This window comes from Microtus oregoni, unplaced genomic scaffold, assembly GCF_018167655.1.
Source record: "Microtus oregoni isolate MIOR12 unplaced genomic scaffold, Mior012 000096F_ref0000112, whole genome shotgun sequence".
In the NCBI taxonomy this organism is placed as follows: Eukaryota; Metazoa; Chordata; class Mammalia; order Rodentia; family Cricetidae; genus Microtus; species Microtus oregoni.
Window position 1 is genome coordinate 4,159,532 of NW_024544709.1, and position 21,160 is coordinate 4,180,691.

General features: G+C 42.0%; 1 protein-coding gene across 3 annotated transcripts in view; it reads left to right on the top strand.

Moving 5' to 3' along the window:
* LOC121442806 (rho GTPase-activating protein 7) overlaps positions 1–21,160 on the top strand; it is a 152,612-nt gene that overhangs the window by 89,942 nt on the left and 41,510 nt on the right. Inside the window, exon 1 of one of the 3 annotated variants that reach the window (XM_041644441.1) lies at positions 19,654–19,987. The exons of the other annotated variants lie outside the window; for them this stretch is intronic. Coding sequence (XP_041500375.1) covers positions 19,951–19,987 — 37 coding nt within the window. The 5' untranslated portion in view covers positions 19,654–19,950. Of the gene's footprint in view, positions 1–19,653; positions 19,988–21,160 lie in introns of those variants that run through there. 3 annotated transcript variants of the gene reach the window in all.

Sequence of the window (21,160 nt, forward strand, 5' to 3'; positions counted from 1 at the left end):
GGTGTGTGTAGGGGGGGGGGGAGAGGGTGCCTGCCCATGCGCACATGTAACCATAAGGACTAGCACCAGTATCAAAGGGAATGAGACACTTGATTAAGAAGATATTGGAAGAAAAGTAATAGGGAAAGTGAAAGAAAATGTGTGTGTTTCAAATGCCCCAGCTTTCTTTAAAGGAAATCTTACTGAATTTCAAGTATTTTACCAAAATATTGTTTGACCCCCAAAGAGGAACAGTTAGATATTATGGGATGCATTTCTCCTTCACTTTTCTCTTCCTCAATTCTCTGCCTAATTCTTGTCCGGCCATAACATCCATGGTTTTCCATGAGAATAAAGAAGATAGAGATGTGGTTGACTATCTTAGCATTCCCCCACAAAATGCACAAATTGCTTAAGCTAACTGTTCCTCTGTTAAGCTAAATTTTAAATAAGTAAATTGAGTACTCCAGAAGAGGAATGAATTAGGAAAATAGCATTTTGTTACTGTTATTACTTTCCTTTTAATAAAAAGATGAATAAGTTTGGCTAGATGTATCTCCCATAAGTGCTAAACTTAAGAAAAACTAAACTCCCTCTTGATGTTATGGAGCAATTGGGCAGGGGACTGTGGAGACCGACTTTGGTTAAAAACGTGAAGGACTTTCTACAGGACACACAGATAAACCAATAAAAATTTGACCTCCTGGCATGTATTATATTTTTTTAAAAAAAAGATATCTTGGGTTTCTTTCAGAGAAAAATTTGAAGGCTTTGCATTTTAAACAAAGCCCAGCTGGATTGTGTGCACAAGGTCCAAGCTCTGAAATATTCCCATGATATCTAGTTTCAAAAACGTCTCCTACTGTAAATGGGTAGGCAAACTCTAAGGCCAAGAGAAGCCTTCTCTTACACTGTTTGTCTTTGTAATAAGGCATATTTTTTGATTTTTATTTTCAAATGAGGGGAAATATAAATTGGTTTGGTGGAAAATGGATATAATTATAATCCCAAATGAAATTTAACAATTATAAAATCTAAATTCCTGTTCAGAGTGTTTAAAAAAAACAAAGAATCTCTAAGATAGAATTTGAACATAGTCATATGGTTGCCAATTATATTTTGGGGCTCAGAAGAAGATTACTGAAGAATCTCCTTTTTGCCAAAACCTGTAGGAGTGTATTGTATTGTTTTCGTAGGACAAGAGAGACTGTCGGAGCTTTCTGGGCTCCGTCTTCTTAGGTTAGGCTCACTAACTATGATTTTACAAACTAATAAACAGCTGTGTAGTGATTACCCATTCTGTTATTTTTTTTCAAATGCAAAGTCGCCCCTGCTCATTGCTCCCTCTCTCCTCTCTTCTTAATTAACTATACTCAGCAAGTTCCCATGGTTCACCCGAGCTCTCAGCGGATTCTGTCTAGCAGAAACAGAGGCTCTATGCTCTTCCCCGAGAAGGCTCCACTTCAGTTTCTCTTCTTGTGCTTTCTCTAGTCCAACCTTTTTGAATTGCATTTAAGGGTGTTTATTGGGTTTTTTTCCCCTTTATGCCATTAAAGTATCTTTTGAGTTCTTAATGTATTAGATAGAGTATTTAACACTTGATCATTTGTACCAGAAAGGGGAATTGTTTTACTGGATAAGTGATTTTAATTTGTCTGCTAGGGTTCAAAGCGGGAAGCTTCCAGCCTCCTGTGATACGGATAATTAAGCTTGCAAGGTCAGTGTGACATGCATGATTGGTTCCAAGAAGACCTCGCTAAAGTGTCAGGGTTCTGAGGGAACAAAATCCACATAGTTTATGCTTCTTGTCTAGCGATCAGATTTCAAGTTCTGCAGTTAATCTTGGCGTTACTTTCATACCAACACACACACACTCACACGTACACCTTCGAAAGGACAATAGAAGGCAGCTACCCTTTCTGTCCTTTATGTAGTCTCTGAAAACAGACATTGACCTCAACAACCACTGCACTTTGAAAGGAGTGGAATGTAAGCCTTCTCCCAGGTAGAGTTTATAGTTACTAAATGCCAGCTAAGTACTCCTGAGGGAGGTAATAAGCAAGCCTGTGGCCTCTGAGTCCCAGATTTCTTGTTGCAAACATTCTCACTGGCCAGATCAGATAGAAGGACACTTGGACTTTTCATAACCTTTCATTCTAGAGTTTATAAAAATGGGAACCCACCCTTTCCTTCTTCTAACCAACAGCTCTGAATAAACCCTGGAAGGAAGGGATGGGAACCGTGGCGATAAAGGGCCACCAATGAATGAAGAGTCGGTATTCCCAAGAGAAAGTATTTGGTGGACTTGCCTAGGGCTTGGTGGAAAAGAAGACAGCTCTCTTGACGTGGTGGAACAATGTGATTAAAGTCAGAACCAGCATATGAAGAGCGTCTGCTTGTCTAGTGCACTCCAACATTGTAACCTTGTCATTTGGCACCATAAGAAGAAAGGCAGAGTAGAACTCTCTATGTCTAGAGCTCACATCAATCAGGTGGTCCCTTCAGCATCAGATGGATGGGAGGAAGTTACTGTAAAATACGACTCAGGGTAAGGGTAGGGAGGTATTAAATTTAATGGTGTTATTAATCAAAACTAGCTTTCCAATTCAGTTGTGCTATACCTCAGAGATTATTAATGCTAGTTGTCATATGCTACTCCTTCCTGGTTGAACAAGAAGATAGACTGCCATGTTTTCCCCAAACTTTGTAAGTCAGAGAAAGAGGGTGATAGCTTCAGAATAAATCTAGAGAGTGCTCCTTGTAAAGACGAGTAAAAATTTGGAACTCAGGATGAAAAGTGAAATACGACTCATGTCAGTTTATGGGTTGGAAGTTTATAATGACCAGTCAGATAAAGTCCAACCTCCTGGAGCTCTGTGAACTGCTGGGGGGAGCTTCACTCTACTCTCATTAGTAAGTAATGCCCACAAGGAGGCCATAGATCAAACTTAGCAAGACTGATATCTCAAATAATCAATAATAAAGCAAGCAGTATGATTTATAAATATGCATATGCTTATAGACAAACTCTAACTGCTTAACTTGTACTCAGCTAGAAGCACTTACCTTAAAATTTTATCAGTGGACTTCCTAAGATAATGAAAATATCTATTTTGGAGACCATACCTTTCCTGTAAAATATAAATATATTTATATCTGTTTTTACCCTGAAAGTTTATAAAAATGGTATAATCATTAAAGCTATAGTGATTAAGATTCAAGACTAAAAATGTTGGTGCCTGACTGTAATAGCTGTAATCGTAGTAGTCTCGTGTGTGTGTGTGTGTGTGTGTGTGTGTGTCTTTGGTAGATAGAATTTGATATGTACTCACTCTTAAAGCCTGTAGGCACCAGGATATTCACTGCAATAGGAATATAATAATAAACAAAAGCTGTGACACACAGATGTCCATCAAATGAATAAATAAGGACGGTGGAGCCATGTAACAGAATTTTATACAAATAAGAGAAACTTGGTATATCTCTAAACAGTGACATGAAAACACATAATCATGCTTTATTAAAAAAATTATAAAACAGTTTTTCTAGAAATTAGTGGAAAAAAGTAATGTATATTTCTATATACATATATGCAAACAAAAAGGAAACATACATGGGCAAATGCCTGCAAGACTGTCATTTGAAAATCCTCCCAATTTACCCATGCTCCTGCTTCACCTTGTATTTCACTTCTCCATTGATTTTCTTTAATGAACACATTACATTTATATGGTTTTTGTTTTCATAAAAGCGACTGTTGTAGCAGGGTTCTCTCTTCTAAATACCTAAGTATGTCTATGTAAGAGATTGGAGTGTTTGTCTCCTTGTCTCCCTCAATCATCTCTGCTAGCTGTCACCATCAATGCTAAATGGGTGTGAGTACCCAGTAGGGAACGCATTTCAATGTCTTTACGGTGAAGAATAGAGCATGCTCAGGAGAGGGGAGGTGCTAGGAAAGCAGGTGTCTTGGGGTATGCTGGTTAAAGCAGTTACCAAATTTTATTGAGTCATAAACTCAGAAATAATACCTTCTTTTAGCAACCGATTCCTCAGGACCAAAAAAAAAAAAAAAAAAAAAAAGGTATCTGCTTTTCGGGTAATTGATAAGACATTCTAGGTGGCTACATATGCCCACTTGCTAAGTATAATGTTACAGCAGAGGTTCATACTGATGTTTACAGTCAGACTTTGAAGGACAAGTTCTATTTCAGCCATATCCTCTAGAAATTAAAACCGTCACATATCTACTGCAAATAATAACTTCGTCAAACAAAGATGCTCTAACTACTAACTTTACATCAGATACTCTTGAAACTGACGAAATAAATAGGAATATTTCTTTGGGTTATAAATTTTAGACTCACAATTGAGTTGTATCTGGAAACTTTGCAGATGAACCCTTCCCTTGAAACTCTGCGTCTATTCGAGAAAACACCAAGCCTTGACAACCTCAGGAATGCTGACCATTCCTCTGTCCTACACCCCTTCCGAACACAACTGAGGGACCTGGGACGCTGGCCTCAGGAACTGCGTCACTGCTGTCACTTTCTAAAGACCAGGACTTTTCTACGGCTTCTGGCTCACAAGGCAGACCTTAGATTCAGAGCAGCCCTGAGGCTATATTTAGTAGGCGCGGAGCTAAAGTTCCTACTGTCCAACCAAGAGGAAACCATAAAAAGTAGACAGTGTACTTCTGCTCCTATCCGTTGCTCATGGCAACCATTGATAGAACACTTGGCCTGGCTGTGCAAGGCAATGGGTACGTAGGCACACATACACACGTGTTTAGAGAAAAAGTTTTACATTCTCGGCCATAATTTTAAAAGAAAAATAAAAAAGACTTCTACAACAATGTTCACATCAGCCTTCTTCAAAATAGCCCAAAGTGGGAACAACTTCAATCTCAGAATAGATATTAAATTGGATACTAGTCAACAAGAGCAGGAATATATTATTTTGCATCAATATCATGGATAAATTGTTCTAACCTGTGTGGATCATGACCCATTTAAGGGTTGAATGACCCTTTCACGGGGGTCACCTAAGACCATCAGAAAACATAGATACTTGCATTACGATTGAGAACAGTAGTAAAATTACAGTTATGAGGTAGCAACAAAAATAACTTTATGGTTGGGGGTCATCACAACATGAGGAACTGTGTTAAAGAGTCGCAGCATTGGGAAGGATGAGAATCATTGTCACAGGTGAAGGAAAGGAGGCCATTGTCATGTCTGCGAAGTATCTAAGTTTGTTGCCTTTAAGTTTTGTTCACTTCTTAACCCTGACTTATGGCAAACTGTTCATTTGGCTCATTTTGCTTTGAATATGAGTTCTTTGTGAACTTACTAAAGGTTTTCTTTTTAAAAAGAAGGCAATGAAAAATTTGAAACAGAAGCATCACACGGGAATTAAACTCGAAGAGATATGTTTATCAGGATCAGTTAGGAGTGTCTGTAGCACACAGCCATCGCTCACACACCTCTGCATGCAGAAGGAGAGAGAGAGGCTTTAACTCGGCTCTCGTAAATCAATTTTAACAGACGGTAAATCTGAATTGTAAGCTCTGACATTTACGATACCATATAGAATGAAAAGTGAGTCCCCTCAACCCGTTTTTCATTGCCCATGTTTTCAGAAAGTCACTTTTGTTTTATGTTCTATGTCTTGAAGCATTTCAAAATTAATTTGGCCTAAAGAGCAGGCAAGGTCTGTTTGTTTTCAGATGACAACCTCAGATATTAGTTAGGCATGTATCTTCTTAATTTACCTTTATAATCAAAATTCCTTTACCGGCGTCCACGTCTAGACTCACTCTTTGGTTCCACTGAGTCAAAACAACACTTCTTAAGTTCTATATAGGCACTATAGTGGTAAGTCATGGGTTCGAGTCTACTAGTGCTACAGTTTCCTTGAGTGAGCTGTTTAGTTTTCTGAAATTGCTTATACATTGAAGATGTTAATAAGCCCATGGGTGTTTAGGGAATTAATCCTCATAGAAAGTGAAAGCACTCAGGAACACAATATAGATAACACTCAACACATATCAAGAAACAGACTGCTGATGTTTTTATTGGCTTTCTGTTAGATGGACAGACTCTGTAGGGCAGATCAAACATCTGTAACCATGAGGCTTTCCATACTAACACCATGAGTTTTTCTGTATATCCCAGGTTTCCTTGTGGTTTTCCTATTCTACAGGTTCAGAGCCCATTTTTCTTCATGTATCTATCTAGATAACTGTTTATATTCCAAATAACTCACCATCTTTCTCCATATTTCATCTTCCTCAAATATTTTTCTTTCATCTCATTCTGGCTCCCATAATTCCTAGCTGTTACATCCCAGCTTCCTCGATCCAACTTTATACATCTCTTACCTAAGATACTAAATGGAGAATCTCGATTACAGCCAGCCCCCCAAAAACACACAAAGTTGTTGCTTCTTGTTTCTTCCTGGAAAAGAGCTGAGAATCAATAACACTTACAGAGGCCCCTTCATCTTTAAGACCATTGTTCTCCAGGGAAGTAGTTGCCTGTTGAAATATAGTTCTGGAGGCGAAGTCTGTTTGTAGTAAAACATCCTACGAAATCAGACCCTTCAATGAGATTCTGTGCTCAAACCCTTCATCTCAGTTTTTGTTTCATGCACATTAAAGTGTTACTGGAAAGTGTAGGCCCTTGAAAGTTCAGGGGGAAAGAGTTCATAAGATCTAAGGCACAGTTGAGACAAAGCTATAGCCAGAGGCCTGGTTTCCTGAGAAGGAAGGAGTGCCCCCCACCAGTCTGTCATGCCTCTGTCTAAGAGGATATTAAAGCCATCCCTGAGTGCCTGTGTTTACAGCCAGACATGTGTCTTTCTCACAATCCCCATCTGTGCCAGCGAGTCACATGATCAGGGTGACACCCCATGCTCCTTCTGAGCTTCTATTAACTACAATAGAGTGATCAATTAGAGTACTGGTGACAAAGACAGACACAAAGACACCCTTATATGAGATACCATCTTTCAGTCCCTGCCTTCCTCTTATCCTCTGCACGTTACCTTTGGTTAAGATTCTTTAAGGACAGCAAATGAATTTTAAATGAAACCTTCACTAACCTTTTTTTTCTAGCAAAACACATTTGTTTCTAAATAAAGATCCAAATGTAGCTTGATACAGTAGTACACATCTGTAGTTAAAGCTGCATAGGAAGATGAAGCAGGAGGACCATTTGAGCCCTTGAGTTCAGGACCAGCCAGGACAAAAGAGTAAGACCCTACTGCTGTAATTATTGTTTCTGTAATATATAGATGTTGTTTGAGGACTCAGACATATAGCCCTTTCTTTTTCTATCATTTCTTTTTCAGCTGTTTGAGAAAACTGAGGAAATTATATTCACACACATGCACACACACACACACACACACACACACACATTCACACGCAGATGCACACCCCACAATATACAGTGTCAATTTTATGGGCAATACAACACCCTTTGGAGACAAATGGCTAATTTATTTATTTATTTTTTTCAAATGGCTAATTTAATACTGGCCATGCGCTGACAGATTTTGGGAGATGCCTATTTCAGCCTTGGAAAATGCTATTTAAATAAGGGGTGTGGTTACCAGCAGAACCAATGGCTCCCTTCTGGACTTGGGAGAGTAATTCACTTAGGCAAGTCTTTCCAAAACCAAGGGCAAACAAGAGGCCTGATGACCCCAGGGACCATTAGCAGATGAAGACTTTCATCTCTAAATTACCTGCTTTGTGCCAACCATAGTTTGAGACGGGGAGGATACTTGAGTTTTATTTCCCATTCCTTCTTAGTACAAAGAGACCAGCTGTCAGACCATCCAGATAGACATGGCCTCTGTCATCCTGAAGATGAGGAAAACAGTAACCAGCTGTAGCAGAGAGCTTTGAAAATATTCATCGGGCCCATTCATGGCCAGTAGTGAGTATGGGGTGGCTGAGCCTGTGCAGAGCCAAGAAGAAGGACCTAGGCAGATGGGGACCAGTCGGGGTGCACAGATAAAGGGAGTGGAAGCAGGAAGGGGCTAGAGAGCAAAAAGTGGAGTCAGGTCCCTGTTCGTTCCTAAGAAAGAAAACCAGTTTCTGAGGGAGTCTAGGGAGGAGGGACTGAGGGGACAATGAATACACTGAACATAGTGGGGTAGGGTAGCAGTCACTGGACTCTTGGAGACGCGAAGGGGAAAGCCTAAGATTCATCTGCAGTGTGAGCAAGCAGCCTAGCCCGGAGGATGAGCATGGTTCTGGGGTGGGAGAGGAAGTTGGAAGCAGAATGGAGAAAGATCCTTTGAAAGAGGGCTGAGTTACCCACACCCCCTTCTCTGTCAGAATTCTGCTGGAAGATTTCCAGTTGGTCTCCCCAAACCAGTATCACCTCATTTCTCCCCAGCTGGGGGATGGTTGTCAAGGAAACACCTAGAAGATTGACTGGAGAGAGTGCATGGTACTTCAGTTGAGGTCTTGAGAGAAAAAGCATAAGTCTTCAAATGTGTGCATTCACACACACACACACACACACACACACACACACACACACACACACACTGTGGCTGTTGATGTTCTCCCAATGGGCCCTAGTTAGCTGTTTCTTCACAGTGTGTAAATGTCAAGCCACAGCCCTGCATACAACAGACAAGCTCCATCATGCACGCCATTTGCGGATAAAGGCCCCTGGCCCCTCCATAACTTGAATATTCAAATTAGCATGATAAGCATCAATCATACACCTAAAAATCCAGACCAAAAAACCCATCATTTTTGTGACCATTTGCAAGTGTAACATGTTATCTAAGATGATCTGGTCTGCGGGTTGTGGGGACGCTAGAGTTTGTATCCATTCTTTCTTAGCACAGATGTTCCTCTCCCCAGTCCTATGGTCAGCCAAGTATGCACGCGTCTGTCTATCTGAAGATCTGAGATTGTTGTAGAAGCAATGAAATTGCCTGGTACAACATACTTGCTGCTAGTGTGGAGAATGAAATTCATTTTGAAAAGGGTAAAATGAATTTTTTTTTAACCATCCATACTCATTTAAGGGAGCTACAGGGAACTGTCTATTGTCCATTTAGGTCAGTTGTGGATTAGATCCCTCCCTTCCCAGGAGACCAGCTGTATCCTCTGGGGAAGAAACTGGTGCATTCGCTGTTACATTCAGTTCCTGTGGCAGTCAAGTAGGGAAAAGAAGGGGTTTTGTTTTGTTTTGCTTTGCTTTGAAATGAGGTATGGTGGCTGTACACCGAGATGCAAGCCATGATATCATACTTCAAATGTGAAGAGAAGCATAAAAACTGGGTCTGCCTGGTTTGTTTTTAACACTCCTTAGAGGACACAGATGGGTACTTTTTTATTATTGTGTCCATATGTGGACCGGTCACCCTTAAGAGAACTACTTTTTCCCCTACATTAGAATCATTTCTCCATTCTTAAATTCTTTGCAGATTCTGTAAGCAGCCCTGTCTCAGGGTAAGATCATAATCACTTGAAATGTCCTAAAGCCTCTAAAGAAAAGTCCTGCTTGCTCTCCCCTCTTGCTCTCCATGCTGAGGAGCACAGGGAAATTTCTAGAAAAGGGCTCGAGAGATGGTTCAGTGGTTAAGAAAGAGCTCCTCCAGGGATCCTGAGTTAAATTCCCAGCAACCACATGGTGGCTCACAACCATGTATAAGGGGATCTGAAGGCCACTTCTGTCCACATTTTTTTATTTTATTTTAATTCCCTTTGTTTGTTCCTCATATCACAGCATCAACAATTTGTTACAACTGATTGAGACTCTGTGCCCAATTGATGTACGTTGTGGCTGATGGGTACGAATACCTGCATGTGATCATTAAAACTTTATTATTTATTTTGCCTGCTCAAGCTATCTAGAACTGTGAGAAATCCATTGAAATTTCCCACCATGATATTTACCCATTTCTCCTAATTCTGCTAAATTTTGCTTTGTGAAATTTGAGGCTATGAGCACAGAGGTTATTATCTTGCATAACAAGCTTAAGAGTGATTTTCAGTAACTCTTCACTACTTACAGTACTTAAAGCTTGTTATTTCTGGCATGTATATAGTTTTCCTTAGAGTATAACCTTCATGTCTCTTCCTCTGCATATCTTTTGTTGTAACTCACGTAAATAATATATAGCTAGGTTGTTATTTTTATCGTTACTGGGAATTCAGATATCTGAAGAATTCAGTTATGAAATACAGTTGACACTTCTAATTGATTGCATTTATTTCCCCATTATTGCCTTTCCTATTTTCACGTTGTTAACCCATCAAAATGACAGCAACAAATAGCAGGGAAGTAGTTGTTGGTTCCGCAACAGAATACAAACACAAATGAGCTATATAACCTAGCCGATCAATTCTTCAATGTCAATCTTCTACAGTCCTTGAATCCTGTTACCAGATCTCCTTTTAAAAAATGGATAATTTGCTGCCTTGCAGTTTCCCCAAATGCAACTTAATCCAGCTTAATTCAACGGGATCACTAAGAGATAATTAAAGGAGTTAGTTACACATGAGCAGGCAAGCTGTGGGCCTGCGATAGCTCCGCTCTCCCGTTGACTATTAAAGCCAGTTAATGACCCAGAGCTGTGGAGGAGCTTTCAGCAGCAACAATGTCAGGGCCAGCATGCTACAGTGACCAGCTAAGACCGTGCAGTTCATTAGCATCCTTCACGGAACTGGCCACTTACAACACAGCGTCTCTACTGTAGGACCAACCTGTGGTGTAGAAAGGCCGACATAGTATAAATCAAATGAATATAAAACAACCCCACAGAAGAAATAAACTCAAGGGGGTTCCCCCTTCGGGTTTTTCGAATTGTGGTGGGCAGTTTTAATTTTATAGGTTTTCCAAAAGCCATCTGAATATTGACTTTTAGCAGTGAAAGTTTAAAGGCAAACATACCAATAGGACTGTAAATAAGGTGAAAATAAGCATGAAACTATTGACATTATACTTGGCTACTGGAAAAACAAGTGTTCTCGGACTTCTTTATTATGAGTCATATATGAATATACAGACTGTCCTAGAACTTATGAAAAATTTCGAAATCAAGTCCTTAGGTCTTGGACTTATCCCCCTGTCTTCCATAGCTGTTTATTATGGAGGCTATACTTTGTGCAAGTCACCTGTATTAGTGATTTCTGTGACAAAACACTGCCACTAGAGATGACTTAGAGAGGAAAAGTTTGTTTGGACTTATGGTTCCCAAGACAAAGTCTGTGATAGCAGGGAAGGCATGGCACGGTAGCTAGCCAGAGCGGGGAGCTGAGAGCACACACCTCCAACCAGAAATGGGAAGCAGAAGATCAGCTGGGGCTAGGGTGAGGTGCCAACCTTTAAAGCCCACCTCTAGCAATTCTGTTCCCACAGCAAGGCTGCACCAGCTCTCCAAACGCTAGTGATTGAGGACCCAGATTTTATTTATATAATTGAGTCCATGGGTGGGTGGGTGCAGGGCATTTATTTTTCAAACCTCCATAGCATCTAAATGCAAGGAAAATAAAGTAAACTGGACCTCGCGGCATCGGCTATAATCCCAGCTGTTTTGGAAGCTGAGGCAGGAGGATCACGAGGCTAGCCTGAGCAAAATTTTTAAGTACTCACAAAACAAAAGAAACAAAAGGTCAAAAGAAGGTCGAGGCTGTGGTTCAGCAGTTCAGCACTTCCCTGAAAAGTACAAATCCCAGGCTTAATACCTAGTATCACAAAGGTACAAAAGAAAAAAAGAAAGAAAGAAGGAAGGAAGGAAGGAAGGAAGGAAAAAAGACAAAAAGAAACCCTAGAACTGTTTTTGAAGTCATGAAAGGTATAATTTAAAATAAAGTGGCACTGTAAAACTTTATTTTATAAACTGATTTTGTGCCTTAGCATTTTCTGTTTCAAACCATATAAACTACCTAAGGGAAATTCCTACTTTATAATAATAATAAACAAATAAGTAAGATCTTTGGATTTTCTGTGAGAGTTTAATTTCTTTTTAAAGAAAGGCTAAAATATCAAGTGTCAGGTGACAAACTATTAAAAATAAATGGCAGGTGGGACAGTGTCTGAGGGGACAGAGGCAGGAGGACCTCTATAGTCCCAGACTATCCTGGTCTATAGAGTGAGTCCAGGTCAGGCAAACCAAGGCTACACAGTGAGACTCTGTCTTAAAAATAATAAAAACAAAAGGTAATATAAACATAATACTTCTAAATCAGTCAAAGAAGATGTTTCATTGAACATTAAAGGAGGCTGGGGGATGACTAAGTCGGTAAAGAGCTTGTTGAACAGCCATGAAGACTGATTTCAGATCCCCAGCATCCACAGGAAACAAAACAAAACAAAAACAGCCAGACGTGATGAAATATTAACATTGGGAGGCAGAGACAGAAAGAAAGATCCTTGGAGCTAGTCGGCCAGCTAGTCTTGCTTAGTTGGTAAGCTGCGGAGTCAACGCTAGACACTGACTCAAAAATAAGATGGAGATTTCACACACACACACACACACACACACACACACACACACACACACATACACACACACGTACATACATATACATCACATGCAAATAAATAATTTAAATATGCTTTTTAATGTATAGATATTGTCTTAGACAGGGTTTCTATTGCCTTGAAAAGACACCATGACCACAGCAACTCTTATAAAAGAAAACATTTAAGTGGGGCTGGTTTACAGTTCAAAGGTTTAGTCCATTATCCTTATGGCAGGAAACATGTTGGCATGCAAGCAGATATGGTCACTGGAATAGTTGCTATCAGAGGCTAGGAAAGGAGAATCAGGAGTTAATGAATAGAAACAGAATTTCCGTTTGGGAAAAGGAAAAATTCTCTTATGGCCATACGGAAAGTGGTGCTGGCCGAAGGACAGTGACGATCTGCTGAAGCTACTAAACTCTCCACTTAGGATGGAAATTTTATACTATGTAAATTGAATGCAGTACAAACTTGAACAAATTTTGCATTCAAAGCAAATGTAAAGAATGGGAGAGTATTTTTATTTTTATTTTATTTATATATATATATATATATTTTTTTTTTGCTTATCCCCTTAACAATAGCAATCAAAATTATCACGCTGGTAAAACTGAGTACAAAAGAAGCAAATACAATCAAACTCTGGGAAAAATGCCAAAAAACTTTATGGAAGACGGTCTAGAAAGATAGATGTCAATAGGTAGGTAAGTAGATAGATAGATAGATAGATAGATAGATAGATCAAAAGCCCCAGTATCATTTGCCCTCTTAATTCAAAGTGAATTTATCTATAAAATTATTACCTTTGCTCTTTAAATTAAACTTATATTATCTAAGAATGCCTATATTTTAAAATTGCAAAAAAATAAAAGCTCCACATTGGTTAACTGCTTGATATGCCTATAAGATGGATATAGAGCAACCACAGCAGAGCATCTTCATCAGCCATGCAAAGCGAATTGAAATATTATGCGATAGGGCCTGAGGATGTAGCTCAGTTGCACCAAGTGTGCATACAGCTCGGGCTTGATTCACAGCAGTGCCTAAAACCTGACATGGTGGCTCATACCCATGACCTTAATACTTGGAACTTAGAGGCAGGGAAGGTAACTTTAGGTCATCCTTTGCAACATAATGAGTTCAAGGACGGCCTGAGCTGCATTTGACCCATTCTTAATAAATAAGTACATATACTTAAAGAAACAATATATACTATGATCTCAGTTTTGTCTGACCAGGAGCCTGGGCACGCAGATAGACCTACAATATATCTCAGCCATCTTAGGTAGTTTGGTTATCAAGTTTCATTTTTTTTCTTCACACTTTTTCATATTTTCTTAACTCTTCACAATGAACATTTTAATCCATGTTAAATGACAAAGATAAAAATACCATTTGCTTCTTAAATAACATAGCCCATCCCTAGCAGTCAGGGAATCCCTAGCAGGCTACAGAGAATTAAAATCAGAGGATGCTAACAGAATAGACAATCAAAGCCTGCAGTTAACTTGGATAATTCAGAGGGAAAGAAGCCTCGGTGCTCGCATGGAAAAGAGAAAGAAAAAAATTGTAATTTTTTGTTTGCCACTTCCTTGATTCTTGTGTTGCCAGAAGCCACATGAAAGAACCAGCTTCCTCTTGGCAAAGATCAAATGAAATGTTGGTGTGGCCGAGGCACGGGATGGCATGTCACTGTTGGGTTCTCATCTTGGCCGTTGTGAGTAGGCAGGCCTTAGGCTAAGCCACAGATGAGCCTTTGGATAAACTAGGTTTTCAAACAAATTCTACCGTAAATATGCTAAGTATCCCAAGAAAGCCTGCTCACTGATGTATTAGATCCACATCAAGAACCAAGATTCAGTGTGCCCAGACGTTCCACTCAATGAGCATCCTGTAATCCCACTCCGGAGGGTGGAGCAGGAGAAGTCCTAGTTCAAGTTTTGCTCAATGTAGTGAGACATGGTTTTTTGTGTTTTTCTTTGGTTCACATGAAAAGAAGGCTAAAGATATAGCTTGATAGTGTGGTGTTTGCCTGGCTTGTCTAGATTCAATCTCTAGGAACTCAGTGAAAAAAAAAAGAGAGAAAAAGAAAGAGAAAAAGAATTCCACTATCTCTGCAAGTTTATCTGTCTCTACTTTTGAACAAGAGATTTCTCCTTCAGGTCCCCCCCTTGATCTTCACTTTGGCTTCACAGTGCCTTTCTCTGACTTAATAATTAATAAGTAATATAATTAATTAATAATTATTTCTTATTTGAAAGATAAATGTACTGCCCTAGACTGGTTCATTGTTTGGCTTAAGTGATTATCCAAAAAGCAGATTTACATCATTTGTGCAAGAACAGAGTCACTTAGTACCATTCATTAATAATCTAAAGATGTTTCCAAAAGAATAAATTACCTTTCTTCCTATTCTGAATGGGGATTGTCCAAAAGTTATAATAGCACGTCTAGCTGCACTAGGCAGCTTCTCCTGGTAGCTTTAGAAGCATCAACTTTTTGCTGTCCTTTCTTCCCTTCCCCTTTCTGTCTGCAGGTCCAGCGTGTGGTGTGTGAAAACTTCTAAAAAAAGCTAAATATCAGTTAGGGGAAGGGGTCAGGAAGAACCCAAACTGAGCTAAAAAATAAGTGAGTGTTTTCAGGAGAGCCATTGGGTTCCCAATTGAATTATGCCCCCTAATTGAAAACCACTAACATTATTTTCAAGATTTTGTTTCTTTGTCATATTTCCTTTGAGCATTACAAATCAAAACTATTTTCCCCAGTCATTTCACAATGTTCCATTGAGCACAAATTGCATTACAACATTTTCCAAGCACAGAAGAGTCTTCAAGTCCTAAGGGAAGCAAAAAAATTTCCAGAGATTATTTGGCTCCTATCTCTAGACCAGAGGTTTAAACGAATTGCCCCCAGGGATAAATGAAGCCCAAAGTTGAAATTGCTCAGGATGGATTCAGATTTTTTTTTTAAATTAGCTGCCAGCATCTAAACAGTGGAAGCTTTGACATAAATACACACAAATGGAGTTGGTGGTATAGCTTGGCGGTGGAGAGCTTGTCTGGCATGTAGAGGTAGCTGGTGTGATTATCAACATAGCAAAGAGAGCAAAGGAAGGGGAGGGAAATAGAACAGAGCGTCTGACATTTTACCCAGTGTATTGGGGTTGTTCTGTTAGCAAATGCCAAACAGCAAGTACTGGGCCGGTAGCTCTCCTCTCTCTCCCTCCGTCCCTCTTTCTCTTAAGATTCATTTTTGCAATAAGTTTAAGGTGTTTATGTGGCAAGGGGATTATGTTAAAGTGTCTTCTGAGGCCAGAGGCATTGAATCTCCAGGAGTTGGGTTTACAGGTGGGTGGGAGCTGCCAGATGTGGGTGCTGGGAACCCAATTCAGGTCTTCCACAAGCATAGTGTATGCTCTTCATGACTGAGATATCCATCTAGCCCCTGGCAGCTCTCCTCTTAGAGGGTCTCTTGGTAACCCAGTTTGCCCTGTCTTACTGGGGCTTGCCTCAACGACATCACATGCTTAAGCCTTTTCAAGTAGTCTTGTGTTTCTAACATGTGGGGGGATGACACACAAAGAGGTGTCCTTGGACAATATCAGTAATATCTCATGTCAACCGTTAAGATAGAGTATGAACCCATAATCATAAATTTAGAATAGCTCTCTTCCTCTGCTATGCAATTTAGGAGTTAGCTGTTGAGATTTTTTTTTTTTTTTTGTCTTTCCTTGGTAATTCCACCAAGTCTTTAGGAAATAAATCTAAATAGGGACTGCTGGGCAGCTGTTGTGAATAGTCTCCATGCAGCTAATACTTGCCTCTGGGGTGAACAGAACAGGCCATTATACCGTCTTAATAGTCTTCAAAGTACGCCACCGGGAATCAATAATTCAATAACAACTACCTATAATTTAATAAATAAATTAATTAATTAATTTGTGGGGGATTTCTTTTTCTTTTTTTCGTTGTGTGTGTGATGTATGTGTACATGTGTTGACGTGTACACACTTTTATACCTGTCCAGAGGTCAGAGGTCAGTGGCAAGTGTCTTCCTCGGTTATGATCTGCCTTACCAGAACTAGCTAGCACTCACCAATTTGGTTAGACTCATTATAGCCAGCAAGCTCCAAGGATTCCCCAGTCTCCCAGGACTGTGCTTAGCAGGCTCCCTTTCTTTGTCAGGCTTTTCACCTGGACGCTGTGATCCCGCGCAGGTCCTCCTGCTTGCCCCGAGTGACCTTGCCCGCAGCCATCTCCCCAGCTCTTGTGTTGTTTCTCTGTTCTTACGTAGGAAAAAACTTTCAGTAACCATGACTACTGGCTGAGGGGAAATGATCTGTACTGCGTGGGACAGCCTACCTCTCAGAGTCCTGCACCTTGAGACCCAAATCTCAGCCGCAGACAAATGCAGCTGCCTGGGATAGACAAATGAAGCCCATGGTGATGGGTAGGAGGCTAAGTGAGCAAAAAGGGCTCTGAGCTGGCTTGGGGATCCTCTTTCGTCTGGTCAACAGCATTGTCTATCCATACTCTTGATTGGTTTTGCCAGCCTTCCCTCGGCCCGGCTTGCAAGAGCGCCGGTTGTTCACAGAGGTCAAAGCCGAGGCTTCGTTCTACATTGTTTTCCTTTCCTCCTGGACATTCGGAACAGGAACTTCTTGTTGGAATTTGATGTGCCATTTAATAAACCAGTGGTCTACCAAATCCACAACTTCCTGGTCCCTGGATTCAAATCGTCACTGATAGGAAACATCCAGGGGTTGGGCCAGATGGCTCAGGTCCATGAGCCCAGTTACCTGAGAAGTCCAGGCAAAAGGATAAGAAGTTCAAAGTCTGCCTGGGCTACAGAGTGAGTTCCAGGCCAGCTTGGCAACTTGGTAAAAATCTTAGCTAGACATTTATAAAGTGTCGTGGGGGCCATGAGAAAGCTCCGTAGGTAAAGGCACTGGCCATGCATGTTAGTTAGTTTTTTGTCAACTCGACACAAGCTAGAGACATCTGAGAAGAAGGATGGACTCATCTCAGAAGGTGAGAATATGCCTCCATCAGGTTGGCCTATATGCTAGCATGTGGGTCATTTTCTTGAGGGGTGATTGGTTCAGAAGGTCCCAGCCTACTACTAGGTAGGGAATCTTGGATTACGTAGCCTCACACAAGCCAGTAAACTGCACTCATCTCTGGCCTCCGCGTTAGTTCCTGCTTCTATGCTCCTGCCTTCATGTCCTCCCTCGATGGACTATAAACTGCAAGATGAAATGAGCCCTTTCCTCCTCTTATTTTCTCATCAGTGTTTTAGCACAGCATCAGAGACGCAAGTTAAGACACCACGCAAGCCTGAGGACTTGAATTTGATCCTCCAAACCCATGTAAAAGTGGAACAAGATAATAAACACAAGGCTGGTTTCTGACCCGCACATAGTACCATAGCGAAGAGAAAATATTCGGAGGGAAAAAAAAAACCCACCTGCATCTGTACCGATCATATGCAAATCTACATGTGTTCACATCGTATTGCATATGATAAGTCATCTAACAATTATTTTAAAAGAATGTAGGGAGGATGTCCATAAGTTGTATGCAAAGTATATGTGATTTAGTCTCAGGGGCTTGAACATTGCAGAGATGTGATTGTTGGATGCGTTCACAGTTCCCCCAGCATCCACCCTTCTGAGGACAACTCCATTTTCTTGGGCTATTCAGGTCTTCACTTCCTGGGCCCTCAACAGTCCCTCGTTTCCGTTCACCCCCATTTCTTCCCATCCTTCTACAAACTCTTGGCAGGCAGAGGCCACATGCACTCTGCACTGCCTTTGGGTCCCCAGCATTTGCCATCAGGAAAATGTCCTGGTCATAGGTCTGCTAAATGGAGGTTAAGTGTTGCTTCCAAAATGTGGAATTCTTGTAGGGAAAATAGGGTGCCATTGGTAGAAGTGGGAAGAGCCTCATCTGTAACCTAGCTTATGGCTATAAAATCAATCCATTCTGAAGTATATGGGAATACATTTTACTTACTGAAGAATAAACTTGGCCCCAATTTTATTTCCTAGCCTGCCTAACACCTCTCATCTAACTGACTACATATTTTTCCACTTGCTTTGTTTATTGCATAGCTTCCCTAGGAAGAAGTCAACTCCAGAAGGATATGGGTCCCCTTTACTGGCTGCTGTATGATTCAGTGGAGAAACCATTTGGCCCACAGTAAATGCTCTCCTGGGATTGAAAGCACAAATTTCCATCAATAAACACACATAAAACACCAACTTACTCCAAAGTAAATTTTCATGAAAATTGCTGTGGACTTTTAAACACCTTACTCTTAATTATATTCTGTCGCAAGTTTCAAAACGGGGCCTTCTTACGACATGAGGGACCTCCACCTAAGCTGCTTGAGAATCATTTGAACCTTTGATAAAGAAAAAAAACACAGATCAGATTATCACCATCAGAGATTATAAATGGCAGGCTGGGGACTAGTTCATGAGCAGTTTTCGAAACTGTGACCTTAGGCCTGGAGGGATGGCTCAGCCGTAAAGGCTAGGCTCACAACCAAAAATATAAGAAACTGTGACCTTAGACCAAATATCACAGAAATGCACTGGCTATGACTGCGCGCATGAGTGGTATACTGGCTCTTCCCCACGTGCTGGGGGAAACTTCCATAGCCATGTTAATACCCACATTCCGTCTGTACTCTTGAGGGCTTTAGTGGGGGCTTTGGGTGTCCCAAAGACCAGGTTACTGCTTTTCCCCATTTTCTGGTCAAGAGACACTGATCCATCCTTACCTCTCCACTGTCCATACCATCACGGCAAGTTTTTGTGATGTCTACCGGAATGATAGCCTGCGGGTGCACAGACCAAGGCGGCTCCTGTGTGAGCACGAGGCCCGGATCTCTGCACCCAGCAAAAGCCTCCAGGCTTTTTGACTTTACCCCAGAGGCCAGTAGTTGGCGACTTTCAGGCGCTTCCCGCCGCCGCAGCAGAGCAGACCCTGGGAAAACATTCCGCGAAAGGGCGGAGGAGGCGCAGGCGGGACCTGGGCGGGCTTTGGGCGGGACCTGGTGCGCGGTGGGCGGAGCCAGAGCGGAGCCCGAGGTCGCCGCGTGGGTCCCGCCCGTGGGGGCGGGCTCGGTGGGAGGGTGCGGCCGGGAGGGCGCACAGCAAGCTTAGCGCTGCTGCAGCGGGCGAGTGGAAGGTGGTGTGCTCCAGGCTGGACCATGGCTGAGCCTCAACGCTGCAGGAGCCAAGCCTCCCTAGCTCCGCGTCCCGCTCCCTGAGAGCGCTCCTTTCGCGGTGGCAGTCCAAACTCACGATTTTGCCCGAGCTAGGGCGAAGGGCAGGGAAGCGTCGAAACAGGATGTGCTGACGACCGCGAGGGCTCACGTCCCGGGTGCCATCGTGGGTCCCGACGTGGGATCCCGATTGCTTCGGGCTGCCCCGGTGCACTCCCGCCGCCCTGCGCCGACCTTGATGTGTAGAGACGAACCGGACACCATGATCCTAACACGTAAGATGGACTTGTGTCGTGTTGTCGGACTAGTCTGCCTGGGGTCAGCTGCTGAGGGGACCTGCCGAAGAGGACTTGTCACCCCGCCCTGCCAAGTCCGTGTTGTAGTTGTGTGTTTTGACACGCTTGCAGAGGAGTCGCCCCAGGCTCTCAGTAGTAAAACGTGTGTGTTTAAGCAGCTTGGGTCAGAGTTTGGAGAGGGAGGTTTTAATTCGGGTCAAGTCCCTTGGCCACGTATTGCCTGGGGAACTGCGTACTGGCGTCCGGATGACTTAGACTCCTGTTCCTAGAAACCGGCCTTGGGGTTCCAGGGGCGAGCGACCCCATTGCGACTTCTTTGGGGGACGGTTCTATCTTTTGCTGTCCTACACCCTACACGTTCCAAATCAGTATTGTTTCCCAAAGAAAGCATTATTTAAGGGACTGTGTGGACTTTAGCTGTACTTGAGGAAAGTTTCCTTAGCACTGTTTCCGAGTGCATTTACCGAAGTGTTCTTTTGTTGTCGTTCTGTTTTCAACGCTGGGAAATCTCTGAGCCTCGGCGGGCTAAGTCTGGATTGCTCCTTGGCCACTCCCAACCCCCGTCGCACGTGGGGTTCAGATGGGAACTCAGCGCTTTCCCGCTGTGTGGGGTGGTTGGATGCGGTTCCTGAAAAGCCCCCACTAGATGCCCACGCCCTTGGCGTGAGAGGAAGAGTTCGTGGGCTGGGGAAAAGGAAGGAAACACGTCTCCAGGCCTGAGGCTTTTTTTTTTTTTTTTTTTTTTAAATCAAGGAGATGGCCTCTTGGACTAGTGCCCTTCTCTGTGCCCCTGTCCCCTCCTCCAATGTCAGGAGCTGAGAGCCTTTGATCCTTCTTAAGGGTTGCTCCCAGAACAGCAGCCCACCCTGTTGGTGTAATTTTCTGTCTCTGTGAGTCATTTCAGTGCATGGCCTTTGGTGCGAGGAGTGATGCGCGGCAAGTAAATTGGGGATCAGTATCGCGCAAGATGCGCGACCCTGGAAAGTGGCATAACTTCACTGTGCTGTCCGCAACTCAAGGTAGTAACTGTTGACACAGTGGAGGTTGTAAGGCTCAAATAAACTACTACACTTAAAGTGCCTCTTGGGGTGACGGATACTGACGTCCGCTCTGTTCCCAAATGATGCTAACAGCTAAACGGGAAGCCCTGCC